This window comes from Sebastes umbrosus, chromosome 3 (assembly GCF_015220745.1).
Source record: "Sebastes umbrosus isolate fSebUmb1 chromosome 3, fSebUmb1.pri, whole genome shotgun sequence".
NCBI lineage: Eukaryota > Metazoa > Chordata > Actinopteri > Perciformes > Sebastidae > Sebastes > Sebastes umbrosus.
Genome location: NC_051271.1, coordinates 9,213,687 through 9,227,674, shown reverse-complemented (window position 1 = coordinate 9,227,674; position 13,988 = coordinate 9,213,687). Strand labels below are relative to the sequence as shown.

The window sequence follows — 13,988 nt, the reverse complement described above, 5'->3', positions numbered from 1 at the left end:
CCTGACAAGCTAGTATGACATGGTTGGTACCAATGGATTCCTTAGGTTTTCTAGTTTCATATGATATCATCACTCTAGCTTTAAGACTGAGCCCGTTTGGCCGTCGGATTGTTAAGAGGTTAACCGTTTATATAATAAAAGATTGATAATTGACATCCATTTAGCAAAACAATATTGTGATACTATGCTATATCGATTCCTCCCCAACCCTAACAAGTAGTGCATGTGAGGTTTAGAGTTGCTACGGGTAATCTGTTAATAGAAATGAAACTTCAACCTCCGCCTGTATTGCTTTGTGCAGCACAACTGAAACCAGGTCATCTTGTTGTCTTTGTGGGAAATGTATAGCTTCACACGGACGCAGACATACTGGTCGTTAAAACATGCTGATGGTGTTATAATCTAAAACTCGGGCTCAATCTGCCATCAGTGCACAGCACTCTGCCTGCCCTCATATCATGGTAATGTCCACATGGTCCTCATTTCAGTTGTGGTCCATGAGGGTGAAAAGTTGGTTGGAATCATATTAGAGCCAGTAAACTCCGGCCACTGTAACAGTAACAGTAAAACACGGTATAATAATCACATTTTTTTAGCTCTAATTAGAAGTAGCCTGGGCTTTTCTCTGTATCTCGGACTCTGATAAGAGAGTCTGGTCAGCATCCAGCTAGAATAAGAGCAATTTAAAAGATACAAGTGAGGAGAAAAGAAGCATATAGAGTGGCAGCTGAAAGAATGATTGAAATGCCCTGCGGAGCTGAGATAAGAGTTGAAAAAGAAATAATAGTAAACATTATGGAGAGCCCAGTCAGGGAATATTTCCCTACATTCATTTAAAACTTCTGTAGAGTCTTTGAGGAAAAGATTAAATGCTTGAGGGCACATCAGTAAGACCTTAAGTTCTGTGAAATTATTTAGAAATGTAGAAGAAATTGCACAGCAGAAAAAGAAGTTGTTTTTGAGAAATTAACATAGCAGAAAAATAAAGTTTTGCTGTTTAGAGAAGGTTGGCGCAAAGGGAATTTCCATTCATCCAGTTTGCACGTCAAATTATAAAAATACCGACATGTTATTTATTTGTCAGTCTCACTGATGAGTTTAAATTAATAATCAGCTCTTATAAATGAATGATGACTTGGAGTTTTGGCACATTATTTCTCAATTATCGCATCAATACAACACAATGTGTCTGTAAAAGATCAACTTCTCAAGAACCACGAAAAAAAACATCTTCATGTATATTGACGGTTGAAAGGATTTCATGAGAGATTTAAGGATTTTCTCCACTTTGAATCATATGAGCCTACAAATGAAATGCGAACATGTGATTCTCTTACAATGGATTAACCCCTTAACACTCTGACAGCAGGCCAGGCCACTATTCTGTCTTTCAGGCCGAGTTTTCAAGCTAGAGTGAAGATACTGGCATCATATGAAACTGAAAAACCTAAGGAATCCATTGATGCCAATACGCTAGCTTTTCGGGAAGATCACCAAATAACGGTGGAAAAACTGGCATGGCGATTTTCAAAGGGGTTCCTTGACCTCTGTCCCCCACCACTAAACCTCTAAAAAAGAGGGCAGAATAGTTAACCAATATGTCCTCTTGTTCTGGATTGAGAAGTAACTGGATTGTAGTGAATGTATTTTATGTCAGAGAGGGGAGATACAGTTTATATAATGATATGAGACTTATATGTGGTTATTATAATACTGTTTAGGGCTGCAACTAAAGATTATTTCCATTGTCGATTAATCTGTCGGTTATTATTGTCGTGATTAATCAGTTAATTGTTGATAAAATGCCAGAAAATAGTAAAAATTAAGCCCAAATTGGCATATTCAAATGCCAAAATGCCTAATTCAATGCACTCCAAAACTCCAAAACAAAGAGATTCCGTTTAATAACATAGAAGACTAAGATAACCAAGAAATAATCACATTGGAGAGACTTGTTCTAGAGTATTTTTGGCATTTTTGCTTAAAAATGATTTATTTAATTAATTCATTATTGAAATAGTTGCTGATTCATTTTTTAATTGATTAATTGACTAATTAAACTGTAATGATAAGGCTTAATTGGTGTCTTCTCCTGTTTTTAAAGGACACATTGCAGATACAAGTGATTTTCTGAACTCATTTGAGAGTTTTAGCCGAGCGAAGTGAACAAACAAATACCATCTCTAAAGCCCCTTTTCTCCTTCCCATTGTGACCAACCAGTAAGCGTCTTTTCTTTTTGACCCATCCTGTGGAATCTGCTGCATCACTGAAGACAAACTGTTTCAGTTTAAAGTGACAACAATCACCTCCCTGCCCCCCCCCGTCTCCACGGCCCACACAGGCAGCACCGGCCTCTTCCACAGCACAGACACACACACACACACACACACACACACACACACACACACACACACACTGTGTGAGGCAGGCAGGGCTTCATATGCAAATATAGCCTGAGTGGGAGGCAGCCGAGAGCAGAGTGTGCAGCAATGTGAGGACTCTCACAAGCCCCGCCCACAGAAGCCAGTTGCTAAGCAACCGTTGCATGGAGGGAGGGGGGGGGGGTTGAGGAGGAGGGGCCATGAATTCAACAACTGTTGCCTGATCTGAGCTCTCACTGTGTGAATGCGAGTCAGCCGGCGAACCAGTCAGCGAGAGAGGCAAAGTGTGTGAGTGTGTGAGGTGCAGAGTCTGTGCTCGTGTTGGTGTGTGTGTGAGTGTGTGTGTGTGTGTGTGTGTTACAGAGAGAGAGAGATTGTGTCAGTGTAGGAGAAGCCAGGCAGCCGGTGCAGTGTTTTAAAGTGAACGATACATCCTGCTCGGCTCCTCTGCCTCTCTTTGGACTATACCACTAACAGGGACTCACCCTTTGGACTATCCCGACTATCCCTTCCCTCTTGGAAGGGAACACCTGTGTGTGTGTTGTGTGGTGTGTGTGTGTGAGCCAAGACAACGGACTTAGCCCTGGTGAATCAGTGGATGACTTCAGTGGATGAGGGTTTTGCTGGTTGGAAGAGGGGGACTGCTGACCATGGACTCCCCTCACTAGTAAACGGGGTAAGCAACCAGACTGCACCCAACCAGCTGGAATAATGGAGCTGATGGGAGATCACTTGACAGAATGGGAACAAAACAGAAAAGAGACCTGTGTGGGTTTAGTGAAAGAAACAAAGGCGAAAACATGAAGGAAGCAGAGATAGTTTATATGTGAAGGGTAGAGTTAAAGACTGGCGAGGGGGGGCAGCTCAGCAGCAGTGCAGAGTCCATTGTCCCCCAGTTTGTGTTTGAATGTGTGTTGCATGTAGTTGACCCTGCCTCACAGCTTCCCTGTCTCTCTGTCTCGCTCAGCTGTCGGTGTCTGTGTCATCACCTCTCTCCTCCTCTCTTCATCTCATCCCTGTCTGCTCTCCTCTTCTATGTCTGTCTCACAGTCACTGGTAGCTCTGTTGCGGTTCAACATCTCTTTTTGATGACAATGGGATTAATTGGAAACCAGGGTGGCTGCAAGGAGAGGCAATGACAGAGTGTGAATGAGATGTGAAGAAAAAGTGTGAAGGGAACAGGGCAGATGTAGCACGTCCAGGTCCGGATAGATTGGAAAAGATAGAGGTGGTGAAATGTAAAAAGGGACTGAGGAGAATGATATTTGGCACATAAATAGTGTAGGCTGTTATGATTCATTCTGTCATATGTGTTTAAAACATATAAGTGTAATTCAAGTTATTCCGGGTCTGTTTATTCAGGCTATAGTTGAGTGAAAAAGGGGAAGTTTATACCATAACAATCATGTTTTGAACCAACCACACTGCAAATGTAGGTGCACTGTAGACATAATACACACATAACAGGGCTTAGGAATGATTTAATTGTATTTAAAGACATTTAATTAACTATTAGAACATTTTAGATGAAATCATTTCACAGTAAACAATTCAAAAACTGTCAGGGTCAACATTTTAAAAATAGGTTTTACTGTAATTTAGATCATCTAGATCTAAAAAAGAAAATATGAATACAAAGTGCTGTTGACTGATACCTGTACTGTACTTTCTGTACCTTGTAATATCCATTCATTACTCCAAAAATAGAAAGGCAAGGTGAGTTTCACTTGTATTGTGGGGATTTCAATAGCAACACATGACGTCAGACTAGTCGTTTTGAATGCTCCTGGTCTGTGACTGGACATTACGTAACGAGATTTACTCGTCCTCAGCCGAGCAGGAAACTCTCTGTTCATTGTCCCGAGCAACAACAACAACAACAACAACAAAAAGAGACTTTTATCTCTCTCATAAATCATTATGTTTATGGTTATATAGTTATAGTTTTTCACAACAATTTGATTTTGTTTCCTTCAACAATTATTGACACTGAGCCAAGTGCACTGTGAGTACACCAGGACTAGAATAACTAGATTAACATGCGGTGCTGAGCTGTTCTGGATGAATGGAGGCTAATCTGCAGGAGTTAAAGCAGTCGCTCCTCTCTATGATTTCTCTCATTCTGTCTAATACACCGATACTGAGAGAGAAGAAAAGAATAAAACAAGTAGACAAAACAAATATCTTTAACACAAATACTTTCCCACGTTCTCAGAGTTAATGCACTGCTGTTTTTAAGTATTGTCTCTGGACTTGTTATACTTGTTTTCCTTTTAGAAATCAGTTATTGTCGTCACAGAATACAAAATTTGAATCACAAACGTCACATGCAACGGCTGAAAATAAGCCGGGTCGTGACCACCTGCTGAGGGTCCGCCACTAGCGCCACACTGAAATGCCCCCCATTCAGCGGCCGACAGCAAGAGGGCCGACAAACAAGACAAAGCACTTTGTTAAAGACAGACCTTCTTTTCTTTTCAGTGGACATGAGTTTGATGACACAGAGAGGACAAACAACACGCTAAGACACAACACTCTTTGGCTGTGAGACGATGGATTTGAGCAGTGAATGAGATTGAGAGTTCTTGAGTGTTTGTGAGTCAGGGTGCTTTTCCTTGAAGATGAATCTTACTTCCCTAATAATAATAGTGATAATGATAATTCAAGGGAAGCATGACTGAACCTTCCCAAATGTTGAATCAGTGGACTGTAGACTTAAAACCATTAGTCAATCAGCAAAATGTTTGATAATCAATCAATGTTTTAAGTCAATTATCAAACAAAAATGTCAAATTCTCAGGTTCCAGCTTCTGAAATGTGACGATTTTGTGCTTTTGTCTGTTTTATATCATTGTAGATTAATGATATAAATGGTTTTAGTCTGTTGGTTGGACAAAACAAGAAATCTAAAGATGTCACCTTTGGTTCTGGGAAATTGCGAGGGACATTTTCTGAACTACATTAATCATTAGTTACAGCACCAGTAGGCTGGAATATTACGCTGTCTGTCGTAGGGCTAAAAACAAAGCACACTCATGACTTCTGTGGGTGAATGCCGACTTCCTTGTTTTGATGTGAAGCAGTAGTGGGTTTTGTTTAAACATACATACATAACACTTAAGAGTTCAGAACAGGTGGCTGGTACGCAGAGAACAAATGGACTAATAAACCCACCAACACCTGCCTACTTGGTGTGACAGCTTCTCTTAACTACACTTCAATATGTTTCTGTGATGCTGTTTGGCATCGGCCACATTTGGGCTTTTATATCACATGCCCACACAAACAAACATTGAGCTTCCTTTTTACGATCTATTTTCTCTCTGAAGGGTTGGTAACAGGTACTCAGGGATAAGAAAGTACGACACAGCTCTTTGATTTAACTTTTGGACCAGGTTGAGCCTATTTCTGATGTCACACATTCCCACACTGACTATGTTTACATGCACACAATATGCTGGTTTTTGCTCTTATTCTGAAAAAGACAATATTCCTACTAAGCTGTTTACATGGCTAATGAAAATGAATATTCACGTTTACATGCAACTGTGCATACTCAGATTAACGTAACCGGTTTCGTTCCTTCAACCACTTTCTTGAAAAGGTCGGCGTTGTGATATTTGCGCCTATTCAAAAACCTGTTGATATCGAAGTCTTCATAGTGTTTAAAACTAGGTGTGTTTCTCCTTCCGACCAGAAATGTGGCTTTTCTTTTTGGACATGCATCTCTGCAAACTGTGGGCTAGTTGGTTTGTGTACAACGCCCAGAACTGGCAGTAACAGGCAAGAGGCCATAACTCACAAACTGCAATAAAAAAGAAACAATTGAGACGCATATTCTGAATGCGCTGTATACATGTCCAAAGAATACTCCTAAAACCAGAATAATATCAGCATATCCCACATGTCTTAATTGGAAAATGCTCCATTCGGAATAAGACCTAATTCATAATATCCAAAAGGAATATGCTGTTTACACGGCCCCTATCGAATTCTGAATATTGTCATATTCGGTATAATAGTGGAATATTAGTGTGCATGTAAACGTAGTCACTGACGTGTACAGTAGATACATTAGAGCATTGACTGAATGTTGTGCAGTCAGCACGATACAATAACAATAGCTTCGCGTGCATCTTTGTGTTCTACAAGTAACAGAGCTAAATCATCTTGTCATATGTCTCCAGATTTTTTCTTAGTAATTACATGCACTTCACTCATTGACTCACGCCCACACACACACACACACGTAATGCAATAGAACAGTTTAATAACTCCCAATCAAGGGATGTATTTCAAGTTTTCCTTGTTTAACGGGCTGTATACTGTATATACAGGAACACACCCAAGCACGCACGGAAACGTTTTAAATTGAAATGAGTAAGGATCTTTGCTGACAGCACTCTTTTGTTAACCGCTAACCTCAACTGTCATCATGAACTGGTTTAACCGTTTAACCTTTTTTTTATAAATACCCCCTTGATGAAGTCAGGATTAGCCAAAATAAACTTACTTTTCAAGGACGTATTCTTTTCATTCAGTAGATTCAGACATACAACAAAACACAGGCACTCGTGTTGTTTCACCTGTTGGTGTTCCTTGCGTGCATCTAACTGGGTTTCATTGAGAAAACCTCCACACAGTCTCCAGTGTGCTGCTCCAGTCCCTCCCTACATTGTCCTTTGTCCAGCGCAGCATTCCTGGTAATCCAAGCAGCTACCTGTTTAAACTCAGGTGGAAATAAATCTGTGTGCGTGTAATGCTTTTAATAGTGTGTAGTTGTGTTTGTCACACTGCTCTTAAAGCCCCAGTGTTGATGTTTTTAGTGTTGACAGTTTTGACTTTAAGATGAACGAGCACGGAGGAAGAGAGGGTTTATTTCACTATAGGGAGTCTGAGGTGTTTTTGTGCAGTATTTCAGTTGGACGTGTGTCTCATTTTCTGTAGTTTCCCACAGTGTTGACTTCACAAAATGTTCGTAAAATATGACTCATTACTTCCCCTTTGTGTTCATGTGTAGGAAGAGTATTGCTTACCATAGGAGCTGAATAATGCAGACACGCAGGCAGAAACATGCACGACACACAAACAGAGAGGGTTTATGCTCCCCTGTCGTGCTATTTTGAAAAAGTGCTATTGAAGCAATTAAAATAGGTGTTATATGATAATCATCACTCAACAACTGAAGACTATTTAAAGGTAATATGTGTATATTTGGGTTTACAACTAACTATTGTTTTCATTATAGATTCATCTGTTGATTATTTTCTTGATTAATTGCTTATTTGCAGACCCGGCAGCAGACATAAATCTGTGAGCGGGCATTTGATATCCGTGAGTTGGCCGTATGTAAATATAATAGGGGGCACAACCATGTGAGTGTTGATCAGGCCGATTATACATATCTATACATAGCATATGCACATTGTGCCAAATCTTCACTGATTTAAAAACAACACAGGTGAAGTCATTGACACTGAATACATTGAGCAGATCAGTGGAAATGCAGCTTAGGAAATGGAGCATAGCTATATGTTCTTGGGCGCTGCAAAGATGTGGACAGGCTGTTATGTTACGAGGAGTAGCCTATCTCACATTCAAGCTTCACATTTGCTTACATTTAAATTTTTGGGGCTACACTCAAGACTATCAGGGTTAAGCAATGCCCATCCATGCCGCCGGGACTGCTTATTTGTCTACGAAATGTCCGAAAATAGTGAAAATGTCAATCGCAGTTTCCCAGAGCCCCACCTGGCATCTTCAAAAAACAAAAACATTCAATCTAATATCAAATATGACAGAGATAAGAAGCAAATCCCCACCTTTGAGAAGATGGAACTAGCAAATGTTTGGCGTTTATGCTTGAAAAATAAAACAAATAACTGACTAATCAAGTAATCAACTAATCGTTTCAGCTGTTTCGTACACATCTGTGAATTAGAATATCTCTTTAAGGTTCTGTAAAGCCTCTTATGCCCTCTTGTCCCACAGCTTCTTGTTACCCACTGGTGGGATCTGAGGCTCAGAATGACAGAAGCAGCCACCGCTAACAGAGTCAAAATGCTGAATATCAAAGCAGAAGCATTAAACGATTCACTTTATAGGTGAATATTTCTGTGGTGGCAGCAGTCGAGGAGCTCGGAGCTTAGAAGAATGGGGAGAAAGAGAGTCAGAGAGGATGAAATGAACAAAGAGAGAGAGAGCCTCTGCAGAGAAACGCCTCTTATCTGTGGAGCTCGCTCTGACAAACACAAGCAGAGAGACTGCTGTTCTTTCTCTGCTGCCCTTCTCTCTCTCTCTCGCCTTCCTCTCTCCCCGATCCATCCTCTATATTCCCCCTTTTTCAAAGTGTCCATCACTCTTCATGCTCATCCTCCAGTCCCTTTACTGCTGACTCACTCTAAATCAAAGCTTCATCAGAGTGGATCGATCCAGTCGATGTCAGTTCTGCTCATCCAGTCCCTCCCCACACTGCGTGGTGTAGCACTCCATCTCTGTTTTGTCCTCTCTTGTCTTTTGCACAACACTTGTTTTGTGTGATTGTACAGCAACGACATGGTTAATGTCCAACTACTTATACAACAAATAGGCAACACCTTTTTAAAACCCTATAAGCTGTATAATTCCTTTAATCCAGTTTTTCAAATGACAAAACCGCAAAAATGTTCCTTACATATTTCTAGAGGGTGGTCCTGAATAGAGATCATAGCTCATTTAAAGCCTTATAGGACTGCTATGGGGAGGAAGCTTAAAGAAGACCTATTATGCTTTTGTGCTTTTCCCCCTTTCCTTTAGTGTGTTATATAGTTTTTTGTGCAAAGTTACAAAGCCCAAACTCCACGCCAAAGGGAGTTACTCTCCCCCACAGAAACACTGCTCCTGAACTGCCTGAAACGCCTTGATTGAAGTCCCACTTTATCTTCCTTAACGTGGTGATGTCACCAAGTAACATATTTGCATAACGGCTAATTTGGCACGCCCTCAAACAAAGCTAGTTAGAGCGGAGCTGGAGCGGAGTCCAAAGAGTTTTGTTTGGTTGGACTTTTCGAGAAGGGGAGGGATTCTCTTGATTCTTGTGTCTTTTATTGATATTAATGGCATTATCTGCTGTATTCTTTATCTGCTGTAAATTAGACACAAGTGAGAATGTCACTCTGCTGGCAGCATTTTCAGCTGAGAAAATAAGATATTCAGGTTGTACTGCTCTTGCCCAGCCATGTCCTGTCAAGTTCAACGCCATCTTCTCCTTCTATTTTACATTTACATCAATGGGGCCATGAAATGCATCGTCATCCACATAATTCTCCGCCTTGCCAGAAGGGGCGGATTAATGATTTGTTCAGCACTAAACTGGTATTGACTCTCAGCACTCAGCATAGACTAAAGGGGCTGTCAGGAGAGCTGGATGGGGAGTCTATCTTTTTAATGACGGCTGCAACAAATGTTGTTGTCCAACCTGATAAAGACTTAAAGCCTTTGATGACTTTGAGATTGAACACTAACCTCAAATTAATTGGCCTTTTCAGTGAGTAATTAGCTCATGTCACTCACTGTGTGTGTGTGTGTGTGTGTGTGTGTGTGTGTGTGTGTGTGTATGTGTGCATGTAGGCTTTCACTATATAGAAGAGTTACCGCACTGTATGTAATTATATGCCAAGTATATATGTTAAAATACTTGGCCGGTAAAGTTGACTCTGGTTCTAATTGTTGAAAAGAGGAGATGTCAGAGTGAAAACCATGAAGAGAAACATACAGAATGAACTTGTGCATTTTCTTTCACATTTTCAGAAGATGCATATTCATTTACTTTTCTACGATCGTCCCATAGACTGTATATAAGAAGTGGACGTAGTCACCGTGACGTCACCCATTGGTTTGTGGCAGTTTGGAGGTGGAGCTAAGTACAACCGAACGTTGAATAAGACATTTTTTGGCAACCAAATTATTACAATTAACTTTCATTAACTGGAAACACACGGAGGTTGCCAACTGGATAGTCCTCCAAATTAAAACGACAAAATTCGGCCATTCCCTCTAGAACAACACATTTCACATTCAGTTTGCTACGAATAACGAGTCAATTTTACTTGACTTCCTGAGAATAACCTGCTGTCTGTGCCTCTGTGATACGTACTGTATGTCCATGAGGTATTTGCATCGCTTATTTGGATGGTTTCATGATTTGACTACAGGTCACGTCAGAGGAAATAAGATTGCAAGTGATTATATGAGCAGCAGCACTTCAGTGTGTCTCTGAATGCACGTTTGCCTCCCACTCACCTGTTGTGTTCCAACTCCTTCTCTTACACAAACACACACACAAATACTGTATGGTGGCCTCCTTAGCGACTAGCACTGTAGCAGTAATTGCAATACAATAACACCATTTGCATCTCACAATTTCTAATACTGTAGTCTTCCACAGTGTTGCTCAACGACTGCAGCATGACAAATACATTACTCAACATTTTGCGCTTCAGGACTGTCAACATGGTGTGATTGGTTGTCGTCATTCATATTGCATAATCTCCCATCCATGCACTGCTGAAAAACTACTGTCGCTGCCAAGCTCAACTGAAAGTTAATTAGGAGGTCAAAGTATGACTTAAGGTGAGGCGTGTGTGTTGCACGGATAGCAGGGCTCGCTGTTGTTGTTGTTTTTAAGTTAGTTGCAGTTGTCTCTGGTCTTTTCGCTGCCGTCTCTCTTTTATTTCTCTCCACTTGACATGTGGTGATCTCATGAGACGTGTCCCTGCTCTTTATTTTCTGTCCCTCTATCCCCTTTCTTCTCACTTCTTTCATATCTATTGCAGCTGCAGTGGATGTAAATCATTTATATTTCCCCCCTAAGAGCCTGGCTGTGTTAGAGCCTCTTCTTTACTCCGTATCATACATACTGTATCTATTCATGCTGCACAACTGTTGCACAACACCTGTATCTGGAAAAACCTGTGCTATGACTCTTTGTGTCTAATACTGAAGCTGTCTGACTTGTATTGTCCCAGAGAAAGTTTACACATGACATGTAATAAATCTGTCTCATTTGAGAAGCTCATATTTAAACACTGCACCTGGACAGAGAGATCATTCACACATACATGCACAGCTAGTCGTCGTTAACACACAATCACACACTGTATACAAATTCACATCGTTTTCCTAAAATAACACAACACACCCTCAAATGGACCACAAACACACAGCAAAGGTCTGTTCACTCAACCTGAATTTCTCATCTCAGAAAAAAGGAGTTTTTCTTTTGTCTTCTTCATCTCTCCATCGTCTTCTTCTCTCACCTGGGAGAGCGGGAAGAAAAGCAGGAAAAATGGGATGTCTGTATTTTAACTAGGTCAGACCCTGCAGCAACAGACTCACAGACAGATTAGAAATCTTTTTTCCTATTTTATTTAAAAAATGTGATGAAAACCTGTCCAACATTAGGCATGGTGTGCAGCAGAGTAATGCTATAAAGCCTGCTCTGTCCTTCCCTCCATGTCTTTATAATCCTTGTCGATCAAAGCACGATAAAGTGTAAAATCTCTTTCAGTTAATACAGTTCTGTTCTGCATTTGGACCCGTGAGAAGTCGCCATCTCTTATATCTAACTATTACGCAAGGAATCTCTGTCTGTCTCAGAAAATAATCTTTTTCCCCTGGATTTTGTGGGTCCAGACAAATCTATCTATATAAGTCACGCCCATTTGCATCTCTTGATTTTCCGCCAACCTGAATTTTGTCCAAATCTGATTTTTTGCTACTCGCTCTTCGTATATCTCGAGAACCGTTAATCCAGTCATCTTTACACTTGGCGGGTGCAAGCAGCAGTTCTTGACAATGCTGCAAGCAGAACTTCTGGGTGCCAAGCAGTCGGCCCATTCCGGACCGGCACTGCACTAGTTTGGTATACATTTTGACTGTAAGACATTTAACTGAATTGAGCCTAGTTTCATTGCATTTTTTAAAATGCTATTGATATGTGAAAATACCGTCCTGCAAAACAAATACACTATAGTATAAAATAGATGTTGATATAATACATTAGGTGTACTACCAAACACTGAAAGACACTCATACAGTAGATTCATTCACCTGATGAAACCTGCTGATAAATCACCGATAACAGAGCTGACTTGGCCCCAAAAAGACATTTAATGATGATAAAAGTCCTCCTTAGACCAAAGGGTGATGTGAAGGCGCGTCAGGCTTCAGGCAGAGCCGCTGCAGTTAAAAGCACAGCAGATCTCGGCGTCCTCGGTTCAAAGCCACTGGCAGGTTGGACGCTGTTCGGCAGACCAGCTGTGTTTGCGCTCCGGGGGAATCAAGCAACTCCAAACCCTCTGTAGGCTCATGTTTTGGCAGTTCCAGCCCTCGGGCTGATCTGGAGCCGGCAGGTACAGAGAGAGAGGCATACTGTATAAACACACACAGATCCTCCCTCCATCATCACTTTTTCACTATTCTCATCAGAGTAACTCAGAGTGACGGGCAGAGTGCAAAGTAGGATGTTACTGTCCGTCAGCGTCTTTGCCTGAAACAACAGCTGTCAGAAAAGCTTTAATTGACAGCCTAAGTGATGCCACATGTGCTTCTGTTCTCCCAAAGATGCTACATGACTGACTGACTGACTTACAGGAAAATAAAGTTCTTTAAATATTTTTGAAATGACAATTAAATACAACTTCTTCTCATCGATGTTGTAGTCAAGACCACCTAAACCGAGACCAAGTCATGACCAAGATTTGAGGGCTTGAGACCAAGTCAGGACAAAGACCAGACTAGTTGGAGCTGCCTGTTCCTTCACCTCACACTGTGTCTTTTTTCTGCTGCAGGGAAATAAGGAGGCCGGTCTAAGGAATGCTAAAGAGATCTTTATCCTTGGTTGTATTCTCCAGACCCCATGGTGGCTCTTTGTGACAGCACAAAGCCTCAGTTTATGAGTTCAATGGGTACTTTTTAATTTAGTTGTACACAGGCATGCAGGTTTGTGTGTGTGTGTGTGTGTGTGTGTGTGTGTGTGTGTGTGTTTGGTTGGGTATGGGATAGGGATGTAAACAAATATTAATATATTATTTGGATATGAAAGGTTGATTGGCTCTAAACAGACGCGAACAGCATTCAGATTGTTGCAGTAATATTCGTAATTTACAAACTATCTCAAAATGCACGCAAAATGGCCAATAGAGCTTTTTGGTTTTGTGTTCAATTGCTTTCTCATTCTTTTCATAGACACTTCAAACCAACTTTATTTTCATCTGGATGTGCATGCACAACCTCCCTTTTTTAATTAAGCAGTATGGCCAATAAGCTATTATGGCCCGTTTGTTTATTTTATGAGACACTTCAGACCAACTTTGCATTCCTCTTGACTTCCTCCCATTATATAAACAACATCCAGCTTTTAGAGAAAAATCAAGCAACATGTAATGCAATTTTGACTCATATTTTCCCACTTTTAAAAGCTCTATTTCCACTATTCATTCCCACCCAGACCATTAAAAGTTACACAACTCAAGTTATACTTACTTTTATTCTTTTTTTGAAGGTACAGAATTACGTCGTCTGAATTGCTGATAACAAGCACATACTAACTGAAATTTATCAGAAAA

The 13,988-nt window shown here is 40.7% G+C and overlaps 1 protein-coding gene across 4 annotated transcripts in view; it reads left to right on the top strand.

The window, feature by feature from the left end:
• The window catches only part of rab11fip4b (RAB11 family interacting protein 4 (class II) b), a 67,381-nt gene that overhangs the window by 33,888 nt on the left and 19,505 nt on the right, over window positions 1-13,988 (top strand). Inside the window, exon 1 of one of the 4 annotated variants that reach the window (XM_037764417.1) lies at window positions 2,614-3,058. The exons of the other annotated variants lie outside the window; for them this stretch is intronic. Within the exon in view, the coding sequence (XP_037620345.1) occupies window positions 2,981-3,058 (78 nt within the window). The 5' untranslated portion in view covers window positions 2,614-2,980. Of the gene's footprint in view, window positions 1-2,613; window positions 3,059-13,988 lie in introns of those variants that run through there. 4 annotated transcript variants of the gene reach the window in all.